A 22,143-nucleotide genomic window follows, 5' to 3' on the forward strand; every position below is an offset into this window, starting at 1 on the left:
CCTTTTTAAAAATAAATAACAATAATTAATTAGGCTTTTCATCATCACATTTTTATTTGTTTTATCAGTTATACACTGATCAGCTATACTTTAAGTCAGTTATACACTAAGGAACATTAAGTATATTTTTTCTTTAATTAAGTAGTGCTCAATTACTTTGACAGAGTAGCTAGATTAAGTTAATGTGCTTCCTTTTAACTTCATTGAAGTTGACCTCAGTCTGACATAAAAGTGTTACAAATTTTGAGAAAGGTCCACCTTTTTTTGACAGAATATGTTAATTAATGTGACTCAGTTTTAGAGTTGTAACAATTTGGTTGAGTTTGACTATACTGAGATACATTAAGTGCTTGCATATTTAAAAAAAAAAACCAAAAAAACCCCCAGCTCACTCAGTAATTGCATGTTTTTTCTAAACATATGATCATTTCACACAACTTAACAGGGTTAAGTTATTTATCTTACTTTTTCCAAATTGATTGTTTTGGGGTTGGTTTGTTTTTTGTTGTTTTTTAGTTTTTCATATTTTAAAGTAAATTTAACTTCATTAACTACAGTGATTCCCCTACTTTTATTTTGACAATTTTCAAATCCCTAATCCCTAAAGTTCAGTCCTGGCCTTTGGTTTTGATTTGCTGTCTCAGTATTGTCAGTGGGCTGGCCACCCCTCTGAAATATTTCTAAAGGCGCCACTGCATCCATACTCAGATGCAGAAGAAGACGTGCGCCGTGCTGAGGACATCCTGTTTCAATTTTGCCACGATGCTGACGAGACTGCTTCTGCTTTATTGTCTTACAGGTCATGTGTTTTCCAAAGAACCGCCTGGTAAGAACATTTAAAATGAAATTATTAAATTATAGATGGATTGTGGTATTAATTATAACTAATTGATCTGTTTGGATGTGTCTGAGCACTTACCCAATTTAGCTTCAGCTTCAATCTGCTTTTGGCAGATCCGATCATATTGTTTTTCGTTTGATTTCATGACGCGAAACTGCTTTTCTTCGTATTTTTTTATATCTATAGTATGATTTAATAATAATAATCATCCACCATAAACACAGTAATGTATGACCTGTCTACTTTTGATAACTTTCCTTAAAATAAAATCAAGATTATAGAGCGGGGATCGACACAATTACCTTTAAATGCGACAAGGCATTATTAATATTGTAAATAGTCAATCGCTTTCATTATTAAATTGAATTAAATTCAGTTTATGGTAAACGCCTTACGTTGTTGATTATCCGCATTTTCTGTAAATTCCCTTTGACGTCAGTGTTGCCATTTCCTCGTTGTGTGTGTTTGTATGTGTGTGTGTGTGTGTGAGAGAGAGAGAGAGAGAGAGAGAAAGAGCGTGAGCTGCTAATAATCTATTTCCATTTGCATATTGGTCAATATAACTTTTATTTTCTTTGTAAAACTGTTCTGTCTCAACCCTCTTGTGTCTCTGACAGATATGGACTGTTTGGTGGTGCATCTGAAATATGTCCACTGTTCCTGGAATAAGCAGGGGACTCCCCAGGTCAATTACACCTTCTATGGCTGGTTCGTAATCAATAATTATTTTAACAAAATACAACTAATTTTAGAATGTCATCTGAATCTAGCAAACTGCATAGATACATATGTTAGACTTATGTGACAGATTAAAGTAAGACTAATTCAAAATGAGGTGGTTTTGCATGTGATACGAAGATCTGATATGATGCTATACTTTTTTTCTGCATTTATCTGCATTGCAATCAGTTTATGTTCAAGATCATGGCCTGCAAATTTACGCGTGTGACTTAAGATTCAAGATTCAAAAAACTTTATTGTCTCATATGTTGACTCACTTTGGTTGGGGGCTCAAACAACATGAAAAAGCATTCACACCCATGAAACTCACATACAAACAGTTCCATAGATCAATACAAACGTGTGTGAAAAGCTATATTAAAAAAGTAATGACTAGGTTATAGTTTTTTTTATTTCTCTTATGTACCGTGCCTACCAAACAACTGCTACTCCAGTTTCAGTTTTGTTTGTTTGTTTGTTTGTTTGTTTCAATTTCAGCCAGCCTCCAATTATTTCATCCATATTCATATTTTATAGATGTATTAGATTTATATTAATTCAACATGTTAATTGATACTGATACTTAAGATTTCACACAAATAAATCCACATTTTAAACAGTTAAAATCACGTTTTTGCAGAAAAGCAAAAAGCTCAAAAAAGGAATGGACATGAGCCACAGTTGGACAGTTAGGAGATATTTTCTGGAGAACTTGCAGAACAACCAAAAATATTTCCTGGTTGTGATAGTCAAGTGATTACTGAGAAGTCGAGGGATTACTTGAGAGCATGTTTCTCTGACATTGGTTTATGGGTTAGGGTTGTGTAACTCTGAGTAGTAAATAGGCTACAGCCCCTGGCATCAGAAAGTAGGAAATTACAGAGAACCCCCCCCCCCGAGATAAGTACAATAATCTAATAATTTAGTGAGTCACTGCCATGTTTTCATTTGCTATGGCTGCATACTGCTTTGTGTGTGAATGACTAATCTATGATTTCTTTACAGGTTTCAAAATGACAAGGCAAAGGAGTGCCCCAGCTATCTGTCAGAGAAGAACATAACCACGGGATGTAACCAACCATATGAGAATCCACTCAACAGGTTCAGCACATTTCACACCAAACTTGAACACGGCAACACCAGTTTTCGGAGGGAGTATAATCTTAAAGAAAAAGGTATGCTTATTTACTTCAACATAACACTGGGAGGTACCCTTTAAAATAGTAATCCAATTAACTTTGGTATTTTTTATCCTGGACTCTATTTTCCCATATTTTTGTGTTGAAGTGACTATCGCGGAAAAACTGTTTTCTAAACTCATGCGATATAGAGTCAGCAAGCACCGGTAAACAGGCTACAATTTGGCACCTTCAGTCTAAAAGTGCTTGTTTTTGCCACTGACAGGCTCTGATTATTATTGTCACTCAGAAAACCCCGTGGAAAGGATCTTTACGGAGAAAGAGCTGTTTGTTTAACCCATAGACTATATTTATAGGAGGATATGCTTAAGTGAAACCAAAATATTGTTGATATGTCTGCTGCCATCTGGTGCTGGTGACGTCATTCAGACGACTTCACTATAATACATCCTTGCATTTAGAGCCAGATTCTGAGCAGTAGCAATTCGACCACATGATAGCAGTGCCATTGAACATGAGCGCACAGATTGGCATATGCAGCTGTCAATCATGGCGGAAAAATCCCCTTTTGTAGACAAATTAAAACCAAATTTATCAGAAAAACAGTCACTTGAACATATATCACTGTGATAAGAAGTATCTTAAGAAACCGAAACCATCTTTGGGTAAAATGTATTTGGCGTGTACTTTGAGTTTGTAGTTTGGCCTCTGTCCCATTCATTAACATGGAAGGGGTGGGGTTTATGTGCACTGCATCCACCAACCGGGGGGCGATCGAGATGTTTAAGCTTCAGTTTGGGGAAGCTGTCATGTAGTCCATTTTTATATACAGTCTATGGTTTAATCAGAGACAGCCCCAAAATCACTATTGCCACACTCACCAGACATCATTTAAATAAACATTTTAGCATATATAGAACCAGCATATTTTTATGTCTAACAGGGTAAATTAAGGGTTAATTTCAACCAAATGAGCATTGGTGATTAGTGGAACAGTGGATGATAAAATTTCTGCTTTGGAAAACCATTCATGAAAATGTCTATAAACCTATTGTTTGTTTTTTTTTGTTTTGTTTTTTTTTGAAATAGCATACTTGAACTTTAGGCCTTATTCTTGGCAGCTGCTGCTGCTGTTCATTTGACTGTTTTTCACTTTATTGAAGGTATTTGATCATATCATTTAGGAAAAATATGTAAAATACCTGCTTTTCCACAAATCCTGTGATGACCATCTCTGTTAATGTTTTGTTTGTTTGTTTCACATTGAATTTTTACTTTAATTTTATGTTTTGTTTTGGGTTTTTTTTTTTGTTGACCACTGCAGGAATCCTTTCCATAATATTGTCACTTAAAAGAACAGTTTGAGCCTGTCAGTAGCACAAATAGATGGTGCCATATGCCCCAAGTGGTTACAATGCAGCCTGTTTCATCTTCTTTTATGAGTAAAAGATAAACATGGTACTTTGACATTTAACAGAAAAAATAAATAAAACAGTGGGAATCAAGAATATATAAATATACTGGCTCAATGTATTGAACCTAAGATCTTGTCATTGTATTGTATATTCTTAATCATTAAATGATCTGTTGTCTCCAGTCAAGTTAAATCCACCAACCAACCTGACTGTCCAGAATAGATCTGACTCAAATCTGTGGCTCAGCTGGACCCAGATTTCACCTAATTGTGTGGATAGTGAAGTCCGCTACAGGATCAACAACAGGAATTGGGCAGTAAGTAGTTAAAAAAAAAAATTGAAATCTCATCCTTTTTTTTCAAGAAAATTCTATGTTTCTTTGTCCTTTTTGTGTCTTCAGTCATCTCACTGTCCACAGACTTCTCGTCCTGGTCCTGGGACGCAAAATTACTGCATCAACTTGCCTTCCCACAATTCCCTGTATGAGCTGCAAGTGCGGAGCAAAATAACTTTCGCCTGTGGAGACTCTGACTTCTGGAGTGACTGGAGTGAACCCGTGTTCTGGGGATCCAACAACAGCACGGGTAAAAATGCTAAATGTCTGCTGTGAAAAAAGCCACTCTGCAATAACTCACAGCGGCTTGTTCTGAAAAAATGAAGTAATCACTGACTTTTACCGACAATATGTGGAACTGACATTTTGACCATAATGCTTAGTGTTTGTGAGGTATGCTTCTTTTTTTGTTCCCAAGTTGATAAATTAGTTTTCAAAGGCAGAGCTGCAATTGATGAAGCAGCAATAGTTACCTTATTTACAGTATATGATGTGAAGTATGTACAGTAGGGCAGTAAAAAACTAGCCTGGTAAGACCATCCTGATCAGAGGAGCCCAACAGAGAAACAAAGTGTTGAGCTCACATCATCAGGATGGTCTTACCAGGCTAGTAAAAACCTGACTTATTTCTCTTTTATTAAGCGCAGTGTGATTTGATAGGTAAACTCTTTGAATTTCTATGACCTATTCACCAGGATTCAACATCAAATTTGCATGTGCACAACAAAATAAATGTAGAAGATTATGAAACAGTTACTCATCTCTCTCATTGTCACAGCCCCTAACCCAGTGAAGAGTTCAACATCTGTGTGGACTCCAGTGCTGTACGTGGTGGGTGCCTTTATCCTGATCCTGCTGGTCATGATGTTACTGCACCACGAGAGGTGGGTCATATGTCATGTTTCAGTGATGGTAATCATTAGATTTAGTGTTTGTAATCATTAAAAATATTTACCCAACAAATCTGCTTTGCAATTGTTAGTATTATGCTCTAAAACATCCCTATAACCTCACTCAAGCAGTGCTGAAGAGCAGAAGTGGACATCGCTTGATTTATTTGACATTGTTGGGGGTCCTTGATTTGCAAATAGAGCAGCTCAGATTATTATAGTATGGATGTAAATATAGCAGATTTGTCAACTAAACAAACTAAACTACTCCAACATAGTGGAACAAAAATAGTTTTTGCACTATTATTATCTATTTTTGACACTATATTATCATCTATATTCTTACATCATTACCATCGTTTGCACAGCTTGTTTTGTATTTACAATTTATATTTGGAACCTATCAAGATGTTTTACAGCATTACTTGCATTTTTACGTAATTTTAAATTTCCTATATTGTGTTTTACATTCTATGTGTAACATCAGACACATTTTTGCCTCTCTTTAGGTTGCAGGATGGAAAATCATCATCCTCAACTTTTGTCGCTTTGTGGTTTCAGAATGATGAGAATAGTAGGAGAACCTTTAGATACGAAATGGGATGTAGGCTCATGTTTTTCTCAAATAATGTACAGATTTTTTTGTCATTCTACTATCTAAAAACAAAGAGAGAAACTCCCACACACTGTCCCGCTTGGTGCTGACATATTTATTGAGTTGTCACTCGATAAAACTATTTGTTGAGTTTTCACTCAATAAATATAATAATGTAGATGAGCTATTGTTGATATGATCATCTGAGAGTGAAAATGTGTCTACCTCCCATACAGAATCAGAATCATCTTCATCCCTGTGGTTCCCAAACCATCCGCAAAGCTTCACAACCCCGAGGTCAGTAGCATCCCGAGCTCTGTGCTGCCGTCACACCACAGAATTGTATTAAACCTAATTATTTTATTTGGCAGCTAATAAAACCACTGCAGTCACTGAACTAAATATAATTAAATGACAGGACAGTAATGGACCATCATAAAGGGAATGACAGCAAAACAAGTCATACATGTTTTTTTTATAACTTTTTTAAAGGATTGGTTTCAGTTCCCCAAAGGCCTGAAAGAAAGCTTTAACTACAATGAGCGTCCCTGTCCTGTTCGTGAGTACTGCCATGTCCCCCAGACTGACAGCGAGAGCTCCGACTGCTCCACCTGCTCTGCCACCACTGACCAAACCAACTGCTCCGTCCTTATCCCTGGGACTGAATCCGACCTGACCACCCCCTGCTCCTCCTCCACCTCCACCGTTACAGTCTAGTGTGCGGAGGAGAAACAGTTTCTGTTTAGAGGCATCTCAGTCAGGGTTACGTTTCCCAAAACTTTACAATCCACACTGTCTTTCACTGACACATATCCATACATGGCTGCAACAATCAGAAAAATTAGGATAAAACTAAATCTGTTTGATGCATGTAACCCTTGAACAACTGGAGTAACATCAGTTTTCTTGTGATGCCTTTCACCAGCATTTAGACCTCTGGAACTAATTGGCCTGATTTCTTAAAAAAAAAAAAAAAACAAAAAAAAACAAAACAGGAAAACATAATGAGCAACTTAACCAGAAATGTCCAAAAAAATGCAAAGAAAAATTGAAAAAGGAGACAAGAATTATTGGAAATTGTTAGCTAGTACCAAAAAACGGGTAACTACTGTATTTATAACTCTTGTAATTGAATTAAAAATTATGCAACAGGGGGGAAAAAAGTATATACATATACATTATCTGCATGTCAGCACTTTTTTGCATGTCATTGTCTCGTAATTTTTTTTGTAATTTTTTTTTGGCCATTCCTTCTTAAGTTGCTTGTGCCCTATTCTCATGTTTTTGAAAGAAAGCAAGTCAATATTCTCAGGTATCAAAGGGTTTAAAGCAATTTATTCAATTAAATTTCTTAATGGTAAAGAATGCCAACAACCTGATGCAGCAGTTATAGGTTAAAAAAAAAGCTTCTTTTTTTTTTTTTTTTACGCTAATAAAAATGTTAAAATAATTTTATCAGTGCCATTCGGTTCAAAGCCACTCTTGAAAATACACTTTAAGGTATAAATATATACAAAGTAATTGTCAACCACTTTGAGGCACCAGTGTTTACTGTAGCAGTTTCTTTGTGGTCTGTATATTTGACTGTAATAGAGCACATTGAAGTTCCACTCACGTCAGAGAAGAGACATAAAACTTCCACTTCCTCTCATCCCTTCCGATCTCTGAATTGTGACTGTAAATTTAAACAATTAGAAGTCCTTTAAAAAAAAAAGGAAGCACCCACGTATCAGTTCGTTACTGTTCAGAAATCCAGCTTCACTTTGTTGATAAACAAGAATGTAACGTCAGCAGGAGTAAAAAGAAGGAAAAGCCACACTAAAGTTACTAAATCAGAATCTATATCAGCAAAGCAGGACTTCACTCCTCTGGATACTTCCAGTATGACCAAATTGTAAAATCACTGTCTTCTTCATTTTTGCTTCAGTTTGTCACTTTTTTTTTTAAATCTGCAATTCAGAAATGTTATTCTTCTGCCTAAATTCAGCAAAGCGGTATTGTTTTAATGTGTATTGATGTACGTGTACATTTTTCATAAATTTAAAGGAATATCATGCAGGAATCGTTGGTCAGTATCGGCAGCGAAAGTGACAGCCAGCCCCATATTATGTTTTGTCATATTTGCAGGGACCTTTTTCTTCTCCTTTTTTTATCTACGCACTGTGTCCATGATTTCCTTTGCTCCCTCTTGCTGCTTACGAGCTGACACCTGGTCGCTATCTCCCAACCTGACTTGCAGACTACACTCAGGAATACCCGAACACAGCAAAATAAGAAGAAATAGGGAAAATACAGGCAAAGTTCAGAGTCACTGCAGATAAATACACCGCCACATATTTCTAGTGGGTCATAAATGATGACTGATGATATATGATGATGATAAATGATAGATAGATAGATAGATAGATAGATAGATAAACAAACAAAGAGAGTCAAATCAGATCTTCAGCATTGGATTAGGTTATTAGCTGTTATTTTAGCAGACTGATCATTATAAAAAGTCTCAGTATCTGTATCAGAGTCAGCAATTCTGACTCTTTATTACTTGATATCTGAATGTAACCAAATTTGTTGCTATTGCCAACTCCTTGTAACCCGGTGACATGGCTGCATGTCGTAGGCCTAATATAACAATTTTCAACCCAGGCTGATATTTTTGTATTATATGCCTTTAATTTTTTAATGGTCATCTATCTTAATATCTTTGAATGTACTTTTTCAATATGATTGGATGTTTTTGTAACCTACTATGTATCTTTTATACATACAGTATCTGTTATGACCTGTTCTTGATCAATAAATATTTAGATTTTCATGTAAAGCTCTGTTACATTAAATGCACAACTGCAGTGATTGATATAGGGGCAAGTTCAACCATTTATTTATCTCAGTGTCCATTAGAGGGAGTGTGGAGTGTCCCGCACAGTACGGAACTGAGTCAACGTATTTTTCAGATTCTAGAAGGGGTAGGACGCAGGCTGGGCGGCTGGCCCCCGCAACAAGAGAGACACACAAGTCCGCTACTTCCCTGGCTGAACCGATCAACTATCGCAATCAATTGATGTCTTCAGATGCAATTTAAGGTTTCCCTGTGCATTTAGTTGGTTCGATTCGCAGTTGGTCGTCCAAAAATTACTACCCGACAAGATGACAGACGGTTCGGTGGCCGACACTCGCCGGTTGAATCCCAAGCCCCAGGAGCTGTCGGATGCTTACGGCCCCCCCAGCAATTTTCTGGAAATAGACGTTTATGATCCACAAACTGTTGGAGCTGGACGCAATCGTTACACAAACTACGAAGTTCGCATGAGGGTAAGGTGTTCCCATCACGACCCCAAAACACCTTGTTGCACCACTAGCATTTGTTGGCTAAGCTAACTGGTAATTGCAGTGTTGTTGTTAGCTAGCGAGTTAGCATGTTTAGCCACTGTGCTGAAGTCAACAGGGGGACCGGGCTGTGACGTTGGCGGTATGCGGCTGGAGCGGGTCAAGATGGCGCTCCAGTAAAAATCGAGGTCCGGGGATTGAGCGAGGCCTGCTAGGAGCTGTTAACGTTAGCTAGTCTGGGATGTAGAAGTTTCGCGAACATGCGCCCGTTTTCCAGCATGAAAGCGGGCACTGTTGCAGAATTAACGTCAAATAAAAACGCATTGTAAACTAGCTCTTTATGTAGCTAAGTGGCTAGTTATCTTTAACGTAAAATTAGCTGACAGTAAAACTAAATATCATGACAGTTGGGAAATCTGTGAGTCCCAGCAGACACCGTGAAGCTAACCGCTAACGTTACTTAACCGTACTTAATATGATGTTAGTTTTTGAAACTAACATCATATTAAGTATGGAAAGTAGGGATCAATTTAACAAGTAACCACCATGACAGACGCAACTACTCGGTAAACGAATGAAAAGAGTAACGTGACTGACATGCAGGCAAAGCAAATGATACTTGGCGTTAACTAAAGAAGAAAAGCTGGACATATCGGTGGTTTTATGGAAAATGAAGAAATAGCATGCTGCAGCGTGGACGTTTTTTACTCAGATTAAGTTTAATATCGAGTGTTATTATTAACCTTGTTAAATAATAAGAAAATAAATAACAGTAGTAACCAGGAAAATCAAACGTGACCATGGGGGAAATCTGGGTGTCCCAGCACACACCGTGAAGCTAACTGCTACCGTCACTGGACATAAGCTAGCTGTCAAGAAAGTAAGGACCAAAATAACATCTTTTTTCTACAGATGTCAAGTAACGTTTTATGAACCAACAACGTTAACAAGTATAACAAACGATGTTAAAGTCTGTCACTCAAGTTAAGTTTACTGAATCCATATTAAATAATAAGAATGTAAATAATAACAGTAAAAAGTAAAACGGAGTGAAACACTGTAGAAATCAGGGAGTCCCAACGACGCCAGACACCGTGATGCAAATGTATCAAAGTCTGCCTTTACAGATGTCAGCTGTGTTTACAAACAACGTTAACAAACACAGCAGGCGTTACTGCTGTCCTCCGGTAAACGTGTGAAGAAGAAGAATAACGTTTACGTTTGAGACATGTAAGCAAAAGCTAACGTGTCTAGCTAAAAGACTGCTGAAGATGTCCGGTTTTATGGAAAAGAGAAATGACATCTTACTTGTTACTCAAATAAGTTAACCCTTTGAAATCTGGAGCAACATAACTTTTCTAGAGCTTTTATCAGACGCCTTTCACAGGGAAAAACTATATTTGTAATATGATCATAATAACATGTTTAGAATTATGTTACAAAATTATTATATTTTTATATTTTATTATTATATTTTAGCCCTCTTTTCAAGTTAGTTCCTTGATTTTTTGTTTCTTTTGTACTTCCCCCCCCCTTTTTTTCTTTTATTTTCAGGTAATTTTCCTGTACTTTTCACCAATTTCTTTTTGCTAATTTTTGGGTAATTTCTTCTTTCATTGTTTATTGCTTTCCTCCAATGTTTTTGAAAGAAATCAAGCCAACTTGCTTCATTTTCAAAAGGTTAAATTAAAAGTATCAAGTGATATTATTACCCTTATTAAATAATATAAATATGAATAATAACACTAGTAACTGCTGGGAATAAGAGGCGTAGTAAGTTAAACTTCCTCCTCTAGCAGATAGGCAGTTGCGCTGACTTAGTCACAAATTCGCTGACACTGCAAAGTTCAAGAAATGTTATTATTCTCAGGAAGCTAGTGCAAACATCGCAATTGCTTAAGTGTAATTTCCTTGTCTTGTCAAATCCCCTTTTTGGTGTCTTTCTTTCAGGAGAGTTTGCCCATCATAATGTAAAGAAGTTGCTTTTTCTCAACACACCACATATAGACTCGTGCACAACCCTGTGTGATAGTTTCATGGATCAGCGGTTAAATAAACTAGTTGAGGATAATTTTTGTTAACTTGCTTATCTGAATGGGTCTGTCTCACTATTACAGACGAACCTAAACAAAGCAGATCAGTTTAGTTAACAGATGCCAGCCTTCACTGGAAAGCATTTTGTTACATCTGTGTACAGACAGCAGTTCATCATAGGAAAGTTGTGCTAAAGAATCACCTTTCTGTTATCACTCAAACACTGACAGATACTTACAGTAAATGAATGAATAACTTGGAGCAATTATTGTCAGTTGCTCATATGATATGCCTTTTTAATCAAACAGCAAACTTTTTAGCCCGTAGTGAAAAAGCGTTGTTAGGCAGGCTCCTTTGATTGTATTTTAAATAAATGAAACATCAAACGATATGGTTCAAAATCGCCTCAACTTTTTATGAACAGACCACTTTTTTATTCTACACTTTTTAAAAGTCTCCTCATGATTTCTGGCCACATAAAACTAGTGTTAAAACAATCAATTCACGAGAATTGATTGACAGAAAATCAGTTTAAATCATTGATAACATTTCGCTGTTTCATGTGAGGATTTTTCCTTAAGTCACTTTCTTTAAATCATTGTAAATTTAATATCTGTTACTTTGGGGCTGTTGATAAAGCATAATAACCATTTTGTGGACAACACAATGGGCTCTGGGAATTTGTCTTTTCTCTGCATTGATTAAACAATTGATTAATCTAAAAGATTAAAATAAATTAAAAAATCTTTAATGAAAATAAAACGTAGTTGCATCGCTAGATACAACTGTAGAAGTTTCTATATAAAACAAGCTGTATTCTCACGTCAAACTAGTGTGCTAGTCTATTTTTTTTCTTTTGCCAACTTTGCTGACTTGATATCATAGATATTTACTTTTCTGTCAGACCTTTCTCTCTCAGGGCAACTCCACAGTGCCTCCAGCACGCAGTCATGATAGTCGCCAGCTCTTCAGCAGGTCTTGTACTCTGTTTTCAACAGCGCCCATGTCCAAATGATTGAATTTAGCATAAATAAAGGGCTGTTTTCTTCTTGTTTGTGGTTGTCTTCTTCCTCTCTGTGTAGACAAACCTTCCCATTTTCAAACTGAAGGATTCCTGTGTGAGAAGAAGATACAGTGACTTTGAGTGGTTAAAGAATGAGCTGGAAAGAGACAGTAAGGTGAGTGAGCAGTAATGTTATGTTTCAGACTAATCATTTAAGCAGGCTGGTTTGGCAAACTAATAGTTACAGTGATGTGATAAGTGACAATGTTGGTGCTTCAGGTGAAAAAATATAATCCCTTGATTATCACTCAAAATAGGATTGCACTTTGGGTTTGTTCTTGTCTTGATATAGCGAATGAAAATGTAAGTTTTGTGGCGTCTCAAACTGTTGAGTGTGTTAACATTTGGATGCACTGCCATTCTGAATAAGTTTATTACTTTGCTTAACTGTATTGATGTGAATGTCTGCCTTTTTTATTTAACTACATAGTGAGTGGGAACTTCAGATTTCATGTGTTAGCTTTCTTGTTATTTGTGACACCTTCAGATTGTAGTACCATCTCTGCCGGGCAAAGCCCTGAGCAGACAGTTGCCATTCCGCACAGACGAGGGCATTTTTGAGGAGTCTTTCATCGAGGAGCGGCGATCGGGTCTGGAGCAGTTCATTAACAGGTCAGTCACTTCAACCCTACATTAAAACATATGCTTTGTGTTTTTAGGTGTAAATGAAACAAACACACATGAAAATGTGTTAATTTGGAATATGTGAGTTGCTGACGAAGAAGCTACAAAAATATTTTGCAGGATGATTAAATTCTGTAAAGCTTGTCCCAAAGCTGTTACTGTGTTTCCTGCAAGTTATGCGGCCAGAAAATATGTTGGCCTAAACCTAAATTCACATATTCACTCGAGTCAGTCACTGCCAAACATGTCAAGCCCAACACATGGCTTAACCTAATTAATGTATGCGTGTAAAGTGATGAGTCCAAAACTGCATCTCACCAGCTTCAAAGCAAAGCACTAAACAGGGTTCCTACTGTCATGGAAAACCTAGAAAAATCACATTTTCCAGGCCTGGAAAAGTAATGGAATTAGTTAAAATCATTGAGAGTTTTGGAAAAGTCATTGAATTATTAACCCTTTTAAACCTAAGCAAACTGTCTTGATTTCTTTCAAAAATGGGAAGAAGACTATGAGCTGCTTATTATAAAAGACCCTAAAATAGCAGAAAATTAGTAAAAATAACAGAAAAATGACCAAAATGACCGTAAAATAATGTATAACTATCAAAAACGACTAATTTCTTGCACCTGGATATTTTTTGCTAAGTTGCCCATTGCCGATGTTTTTAAAAGAAATCAAACCTTGCTCAGTAATCAAAACATTTGTGAAAGGCGTCTGAACTATGTCAAAAATTGATGTCAATCCAGGTTTCAAAGGGTTGAAAATCACTGAAAGTTTTGGAAAAGTCATGGAATTTGGTTGCGTGTAATGAAGCTGTTACAGTAATCTTCTGTGGGTAGTGATAATGTAACACAATGGAAGATTTATTTTCTTTAGCTGTCAACATAACGTAATGTGTGACAATGTTTTGCGTACCCTCATGTATGTATGTTTTTTTAATCTTCTTCCTTATTCCCTCCTTCTTTAGATATATTATGGGTCCTTGAAAAGTCATGGAAAAGTTTAGAAATTTTCTCCATGAAAATGTTTCGTAACCCTGATTAAAATGAGTGACTTTGTGTCTATGTCTGTCTGTGTGTGCGTCTCTGTAGAATTGCAGGTCACCCCTTGGCCCAGAGCGAGCGCTGTCTTCACATGTTTCTGCAAGAGGAAGTCATTGACCGTAACTACGTTCCTGGAAAAGTACGACACTAGGGTCACTGAGGGAGGTGGGAGGGGGTTGAACTCTGGGGTGTAGGTAGGACAGACTGTCGCTTGCCTCTGATCTTCTCTTATCTCTCTTTCTACCTCTCTCTCTTTTTCTTTCACTGCGTATACCATTGTGAAGTCATATTCACTTAATCTTGCCGTCAGAGTATGTTCTACTATACATCTGGACATGTCGATAAGGCTTTTAAACAATCTCCCCTGTGCATTTGTTTTATAAGTGTAAAATGAGGAAAGCACCCCTCAGTATTAGGGATTGTTGCATGAAGATTTGGCGCTTAATCACAATTTTTAGGAGTAAAAATGATGTTTTATACATTCAGGCTTTCCCAGATAAGTGTCATATATTCATGATTGTAATATAATGTGAATAAAGTAGAATAATGTCAGAACATGACACTGATGTGTACTATAGGGATATATGCAGACTGTCAATGAGCATTCTGATCCTGTTTTGTTCTCTTTGTTTTTTTGTTGTTTTTCTTAGGTATGAATGAAGTAAGTTTGCTTTATTTGATCCCGTCTCTAAGAGCTTTCTGAAAGTTGAAGGTGGCTGCATGGGCACTGAAAAGACCAAAGGCGATAGTTCACTATTACTTAAATAGAAAACTGCCAAAACCATATATAAATTATCACGGGGATCTGTCACTTTACCTTGTAAATGTACCACACATAGTCCCTGGTTGTCACATGACACAACCAATTATTCCTCAAAAATGTTGGCATGATCATCAAACAGAAGAACATTCTGCAAGCCAGTTTACCCATAATCTGACATGTAGAGGAAAAATGACAAAATGTCATTTGCAGTTGATAGTCTTTCGTTGGTACTGAGTGTACTAAAGGTAATCAGCTGATTCTCAGAAACTGGCTTGCAGAAGTTTCTCCGTCCACCAGTATCAGGCCAGTTACAACACAAACCACTGCTAGTGTTTGGAGTTATGTGAACTATTGTTTACTGGGATTAAGTACTGCACACCACCCATGACTAAAGCTCTTTTTGAAACATTTCTCAAACTAATCGTGGTACATTGTCATTATCAACTGCACTAATCATCGGCTGCATGGCAAACTTGCACGCTTTTTTTCGCAGTATATATGTGTGTTTGTCGCTGATCAATTATTTTATATGCCTCTGAGTACCATCATGTTGTTCAGTGTGTTGATTCAAATCTTTATTTCCCTAAATTCAGTTTCTCCAGACATGGATTTTTTTATTATTATTTTTTTAAAGCAAAGCAGTTAATGCTGTCACCAATTCAATATTGATATATCTGCATTTTTATGTTCAAGTTACACCTGTCTATTGTACCAACGATGGTTCATCAGGCAGTTTATGTCTAATGAACTCAATTTAATACCCATACTTAAATCAGCGATAAAAGAAAAACCAAAAAACATTGCATTCCAGTTACTGCATATTGACCGTCTTGAACCATATAAATGCATCATGCAGGGTTCCCACAATCATGGAAAAGCTGAAACAGTTATGGAAATTCACACTCATTTTCCAGGTTTGAGAAAGTCATGGAATTAGTAAAATGCTTGAAAGTTTTTTGAAAAGTCCATTTTGTTGTATGTTGTGAAATTAATCATAACTGTAATCTTCAATGAATAACATTCACATAATTTAACATAATGGCAAATTTATTTTCTGCAGCTAGCTGTTGATGTAACGTAGCTCTGATAAGTGCTGATGTGTGAAATGTTTTGTTGACCATCACGTACATTTCATTTTCTTCCCTCGGTTTTATTCCATCTAGCAACCGTTTTGTTTGAGTAAAATTGCAATCTGATGTGTTTGATCAAGAGAAAAAAAATATCACTGCATATTTAACATGTGGGGTCATGAATCCCACAGTTTCCATACCTGTGCTGTGCCCCCATAATACTTCAACTGCATTTTTGAGATGGAGCAATGTTCATTTTAAACATTGTGAATGGTCATGGAAGTTGCATTATTGGTCCTTGAAAAGTCATGGAAAGGTTTTTGATATTTTGTCCATGAAAATGTGTGGGAACCCTGAACATGGCGGATCTTGGCCAGAAAAAAAACCACTGCATGATGCTTATTTGTGAAGTATAATGCACAGTTCAGCTTCAAGCTCAGTTTTGACACCATGTCATGAAAACTGCATGCAGTCCTGTGTAATGTACCATGTTTAGTTTGTATTGAAGCTGCCATAATTTACTTCACCTGCCTGCATAATCACATAAGAGGCAATCGCATTTTTTTGCAAAAACTGTTCTGTTCTGTTCTGTTTTGAGTGATCACCTGATTTGGCTGAATTTAAAAGTGACACACCAATATTAAACAGGAGTCAGCAAGTCCTGTTTTATTCCAAAGTTTAATGACACTTTCAGAAACGTGTGGTACTTTTAAGTGAGTGTACAACTAAGTTTTCCATTATGGAAAACAAGAATATGCTTACTTAAAATTATTTCAGAGACCACAGTGTCGCTTCTATGTCGACTGTAACGCCCAAGCAACTGCCTACTCTAGCAAAAAAATAATGCATGACAGCAGTGAAAAGAGCATTCACATGTATAGCAAATGTATGAAATGTGAATTTGATTATTTGAAAAGTTAAGTAGTTTGTCAACAAAAAAAAAAAAAAAGAAAAAGGTACCGATATTTGGGCTGTTGTAGAGAATGGACCCACCCTTATTTCTCATGTGAGATATTATGTGAATAGTATTATAATATTGTGCCATTACATTCAGTCAGTAATCAGTAGATTCTGAGATTCACAGCATCGACCAAATCCACTTAAAGCTTGAACATGTGTGTATATTATTTCTCATGTCTGTCTCTTTCTCTCTCTTATTGCAAAGATAATACAGACTGCTGCACCTGCCCCATGTACATTTATTTCGACTTCACGTCATTATAGAGCGGGTGGAAATGTCAGAACTGATAAGTATCAACGGTGCAGGAAAAACACAACTATTGCTCCTGGACAAAACTAAGAGATCCAATGTATAAATTGTTTGATGTTGTGTCCTTATTCAGTCATTCCACATACAGTATGTACATTATTTTTGATTCAGTAATCAGTGAAAAAGAAAACATGGTCCATGTATCCTATTGTCATAGCTAGACTTTTTATTTTTTACAATGATTATTATGTTTTTCTGAATGTCTTTTAAATTGATTTGATCCAGTTTAAAATGAGGATAATTTTCTGCTTTGATTAATGTCTTCATTTGCTAGCAGAGTTGTGATTTTGATGATAACCTCCCAAAGTCGAGCAACATGTAGCATCATGAAAAAGAGCGACATTTCATTTCCGGTCAATATACTTTGCCCTGAGTTAAATGCTCTGAACATGCTCTTAGACAGGATTGTTTCATGATTAATTGTTTTTACTCTGCTTTCTTAGTCCCATCATCATGCCTACACTTTGGCTGTGTGTTGTCAAATCAGCTATTGGGAATGTTAAGTTAGGTAAATAACCATATCTAAGCACTGTGACAAGAGGTTCATTATATGAACAATATTTCATTGTTAAAAGGCGTAATCAGCATCTGGTTTATTGATCTGAAATAAGGCTTAATTCTGCGCTTATTTTCAGCCAGTTTATCCTTTCTATCAATATTAATGTGAGGTGTATTAATACATGTTATCATTGCAGTTTCACAATGGGTGACGAGGAACTTCCTTGTTATTTCTGTCCACCAATTAAATTTCCTGCTGCCTGCTGTTTCATGTCTACATGTGTCTTTTCGGTTTTAAATCGACGAAATAGAAGCGGTAAAACCCGCCTTCTTACAGTTTGTGATTAGTGCGTCACACTGAGACTCAGTGAGACGGATCAGGGAGAGTCATGGGAGCTGGATGAGTGGCTACAGATTGGCAGATGACCTAATTTAGCAATGAAATGGAAAAAAATAAAAAAGAGGAGGTTGAAATTAGTAATTTTGAGAAATTTTACAATGCTTTGTGTAAATATTAAAATTTGTGCATAAAGATTTTTACGACATTTTTAAAGCAGTCAAACATAGTTTTCAGTTGTAGACTGGTAAGTAAGGAACTGTACGAAAATCACCGCTTAGGTGAAATCTGATTATGTTTCACTCTAAAAATGAAACCCTGGCAGGGTTTGAAATTAACCTAGAAAATGCAATTTCTGGAGAAATTGCGGGTGTGAATGCTCAGCTGATACTACACTGCAATGCTTGCTTGAATGACTTGAAGGTGAAGTAGTATGAATACCTGAAAAAGTTTGAATAGGTTTAATTAATATGAATGTCTTTAAAATGTCGAATGATACTAATGATGTAAAATATGTTTAAGCATGCTGAAAAGCTGAAGCTACACTGCAATGCTCGCTTGAATTTGTCAGAAGATGGTGATGTAGTTTGAATACCTGAAAAAATTGGAATAGGTTTAATTAGTATGAATGTCGTTAAAATTTGAAAGTGTGTAAAGGGGTCTAATTAGTTTGAATATGGTTGAAAATGTTGAATAGCCTCCATGAAATACACAGAACAGTGTCTTAAATGTGTTGGTGTAGGTTCAGACGTGCTTACAGAGCAGCAGATTGATTTTAAATGTAGAATGTGTTAAATCCTGTGTGTGCGTGTCTGTGTCTGAATGTTGGTGTGTCCAGCAGCACTGATGGGTTGCCATGGTGACAGAGATTTCTGGACTCATTTACATTGAGTTACATGGGGCATTTGGTGGATTTCCTTTCACTTTCAGGCTCACTGTAGGAGCTCTGTAAGTCTGATTGCTTCCAAAGTCACATTGTTTGAAGAGCACAAGTTGTACTATGTTTTCCCCAAAGATGGTGTGTTTTGAGCAAAAGTTGTAGGCGTGATGACGAGTTTAAGACAGATGTTTAGGAGGCTCTCTGCACTCCAACAGTTGGGTCCTCCACTCTAGCTCTGAACATCCTGTCCCATAGAGGCCAATGTTAAATCTTGAATTTGGCAGTTTTACCAAGCTCAAAGCAAGTCTGCACATTTCAAAAAGTATGAATGTGATTTGAAAGTTTAGTGCAAGTATGAATGTAGACAAGATGTGGAATATTTTAAAGGTTAGATTGAGGTCTCTGGGTGAAAATATGAATGAACAGAAAGGAGTTGAATATGGCTGAAAAAGTTGAATTTGAGGAAAGTTTGAACACTCCGCCCATTCATTTAGAATTTCAGATAAGCCGGACACACACTTTAACTAAACCATAATACAGTAACGGATCTGTTTTCCTCTGCATATAGTGAAGTGCATTTTTATTAATCCAAACAAACTTTTATGCAACTCTCTGGAGCTAAAGTAATAGATAATTTAATTGATCAATCAGTCAACAGAAAGTTAATCAACAACTATTTTGATGTTTAACTAATTTGTCACTTCTGGCTCTTCTTATGTGAGGATTTGATTCACTTTTGGGTTTTGGGCTATTTGTCAGATAAAACCTAAATAAAGTTTATGGATTTTATTTTATTTCCTTTGAAAATGTGCTGTATAAATGCGGATATTATGATTAATTTGAAGACGCCTTTGGAAACTATAACTAATTGTTTTTTAACTTATCATATAATCAAAAGGATTTAGCCTGTTCTTGAGCAGTCAATACAAAATTGCAGTTTACGTGGCAGAAAGGAGGCAAATTAAGAACAAATTATGGCTCTTCAGTGGCAACACTGGGTCTTTTTGTTTCACTTGACATGAAACCTTAAGTCCTCTAATCTTTTTCTTGCTGCAGTTCGCTTTCAGGAAATAGAGGGATTAATGGGGGAAGGAGAATTCTGGCCGCAGGTGGATTAAAGTTGTCCCAGAATAGTGATCTTGTGATGTAGACCTTGACCTGCAGGTGATCCAAAGCAGACGTGACTGTAATTGGACACAGTTTTGGCTTCCAAGTTAATATAAAAAAAAGGATCTATGAACAGTTTATACAGTTCAGTACCTGTGTTGCACTGAACAACACATGGTTCACTGTAAGAAATAAAAGAGAAAAGTCAGATTAATGTATTTATCCCTCAAATCACAGGTTTCTGAGTGCTGTACAACCAGCCTATACAGCATAGCACTCCCTACATTCAACTTAGATAAGAGAATAAAAAGTGAGAAACTGAGGAAGGATCCCCTCTCCAACACACAAACATGTTTTTTTTTAATTTTATTTATTTAACTCAGGACCATATCACATGGTATGAAGTACAAACATTACATAAAAAAGTAACGTAACAATGGCACACTGCATGGCTTAAGTACAACTAATGTGACTTAAACAAAGGCAGAACATTCTTCAAAAAAGCACCTAGTTTACAGATTATTTTTGGCTTATTTTACTGTAATAACAAAATTAACCTAAACACAGAGTAGCTGTTTACATAAGACTTTGGCTAAAACCTTCTTTATAGTTGATTAAGCGTATGCTCTGACATTCAAACAATATATGATATTCATCTCCCACACGACTGTCATTACAGAGTTTGGAGACCTCTGGTTTCTATCCAGCCCTTTATATCTAAAAATGACTGCAAGAATGTGCTGTTTACTCTAAAATTACAAATAGCCTGCCTGTAGTTTTGGTTGACATGCAACAAATACTTTTCCAGTTTGAGCTCTTGTTTAAATTCTGTATATATATATATATCACGTCATACTTCTCAGCTCACTTTGCCACTTTTGCATGGACTGATCTTTCTGCCTCTTTTCAGCAGTTAGTTTCAGCCAGCTGATGTTGTTGCACTTTTTCGTGCACCAGAGGTAAGACAAACCACAGTCCTCCAGTGCATGGTGTCAAAACCGCATATGCGTGCGTACGTTTGAATATGTTTGAGTACACAGAAGTAGAAAGATGATATTTTCTGGTATACATACACAGACCCTGATCTTTCTAATCAGTGAAAACTGTGACCTACAGAACAAGTGATCTTTGATGTGCTGGCCTTGTCCTGCGTAATGAAAGTGGGCAGACAGGATGGGCACTGTGGGCCAAGGCAGAGATTAGGTGGTGTTTTGTTAGCGGTTCTAAACACTGGAGCCCAGTGTGCAGCCGTGGCGCTTGTTGTGTTTGCAGAGACACACAGTTGGGTTAGCTTGATAAAGTGGAAGTAAATTGAAAGAGCAACCCAAAGCAGTGTGACTGGGCAAGTACAAAAGGTGAGACGAGTGGCTACTATAGTACCATCGGACGGAGAGCAATGGGTGGAGGGGGAGAAAAGGCAATTCACAAATCCATTTTATTCAAAGTGTACATGACTGGATGGCCGACACTCATATTCACACACAGATTCCTTCATTTCTAAGGTCAATATGGCCCTTAATTTCTCTTTTTAGTTCTATCTTGTTGGCACTACCTCCGTTAGACAGATACTTTACTATGGTGACCTTATATCAAAAAGTAATTAGCAGTGTGAACATGTCATAAGTAAAACAAATATCTGGAAATATGTAGCATGACAGCACCACATTAGTTGATTTTTTAGAATCTGAACAGTGAGCCCCATGGATGGATAATTGAAAAGGCCAAAAAGCCACAGGCCCAGTGGTCCAAAGTATCAGGGCCCTCCTTGTCTTTATCTACAAAATGTCACTCAAAGAAACACGTACAAACCTGGGAGGGACTCAAAATGACCACAAAGAGGCACAAGGAGACTCAATATAACCACAGAGATACAAAATGACTGCAAAGAGATACATGGCAACTGGCAACTACAAAGACATTCAAAACTAATATAAAGAGACTCAAAATGATGACAGAGAGAAACAAAATGATTGCAAAGACATGCAAAGCAACTACAGAGACTCAAAACTACCACTAATAAACACCAAACTACAGAGACACAAAACTACCACTAAGAAAGAGAAAGCTGTATACAAAGAGTGTAATGCAACGACAGAAAACTCTCAAAACTACCACTAAGAGACACAAAGCAACTACAAAAAAATAAAAAACACTAAAAGATGCAAAACAACTACAAAAAGACTAAAAAAAAAC

At 36.6% G+C, this 22,143-nt stretch overlaps 2 protein-coding genes across 3 annotated transcripts; both read left to right on the forward strand.

Annotated features, from left to right (window-relative positions):
* Positions 1 to 718: 718 nt before the first annotated feature.
* LOC121953003 (cytokine receptor common subunit gamma-like) lies at positions 719 to 8,755 on the forward strand. Its single transcript, XM_042499909.1, has 8 exons — positions 719 to 826; positions 1,459 to 1,549; positions 2,567 to 2,736; positions 4,298 to 4,431; positions 4,534 to 4,699; positions 5,228 to 5,333; positions 6,171 to 6,231; positions 6,427 to 8,755. Exons 1-8 carry the CDS (start codon positions 763 to 765, stop codon positions 6,649 to 6,651), a joined length of 1,017 nt encoding a protein of 338 aa, XP_042355843.1. The 5' UTR covers positions 719 to 762; the 3' UTR covers positions 6,652 to 8,755.
* Positions 8,756 to 8,830: 75 nt separating this feature from the next.
* On the forward strand, positions 8,831 to 17,892 carry snx12 (sorting nexin 12). 2 transcript variants are annotated; one of them, XM_042499911.1, is made up of 6 exons: positions 8,831 to 9,246; positions 12,378 to 12,473; positions 12,846 to 12,970; positions 14,074 to 14,164; positions 14,676 to 14,686; positions 17,024 to 17,892. In XM_042499911.1, the coding sequence occupies exons 1-5, from the start codon at positions 9,082 to 9,084 to the stop codon at positions 14,679 to 14,681; spliced, it is 483 nt and encodes a 160-aa protein (XP_042355845.1). In that variant the 5' UTR covers positions 8,831 to 9,081; the 3' UTR covers positions 14,682 to 14,686; positions 17,024 to 17,892. The 2 variants fall into 2 exon arrangements, with proteins under 2 accessions (XP_042355845.1, XP_042355844.1); XM_042499910.1 differs by lacking the exons at positions 14,676 to 14,686; positions 17,024 to 17,892 and having other exon boundaries at positions 14,074 to 14,661.
* The last annotated feature ends 4,251 nt before the right edge of the window (positions 17,893 to 22,143 follow it).

Source organism: Plectropomus leopardus, chromosome 13 (assembly GCF_008729295.1).
Source record: "Plectropomus leopardus isolate mb chromosome 13, YSFRI_Pleo_2.0, whole genome shotgun sequence".
NCBI lineage: Eukaryota > Metazoa > Chordata > Actinopteri > Perciformes > Serranidae > Plectropomus > Plectropomus leopardus.

Coding starts and splice junctions, on each gene's coding strand:
- LOC121953003 (XM_042499909.1), top strand. CDS start 763: ATGCTGACGAGACTGCTTCTGCTTTATTGTCTTACAGGTCATGTGTTT. Junction 1,550..2,566: donor AATTACACCTTCTATGGCTG/GTTCGTAATCAA, acceptor ATTTCTTTACAG/GTTTCAAAATGACAAGGCAA. Junction 6,232..6,426: donor CAAAGCTTCACAACCCCGAG/GTCAGTAGCATC, acceptor ACTTTTTTAAAG/GATTGGTTTCAGTTCCCCAA.
- snx12 (XM_042499910.1), top strand. CDS start 9,082: ATGACAGACGGTTCGGTGGCCGACACTCGCCGGTTGAATCCCAAGCCC. Junction 9,247..12,377: donor ACTACGAAGTTCGCATGAGG/GTAAGGTGTTCC, acceptor CTCTCTGTGTAG/ACAAACCTTCCCATTTTCAA. Junction 12,474..12,845: donor AGCTGGAAAGAGACAGTAAG/GTGAGTGAGCAG, acceptor TGACACCTTCAG/ATTGTAGTACCATCTCTGCC.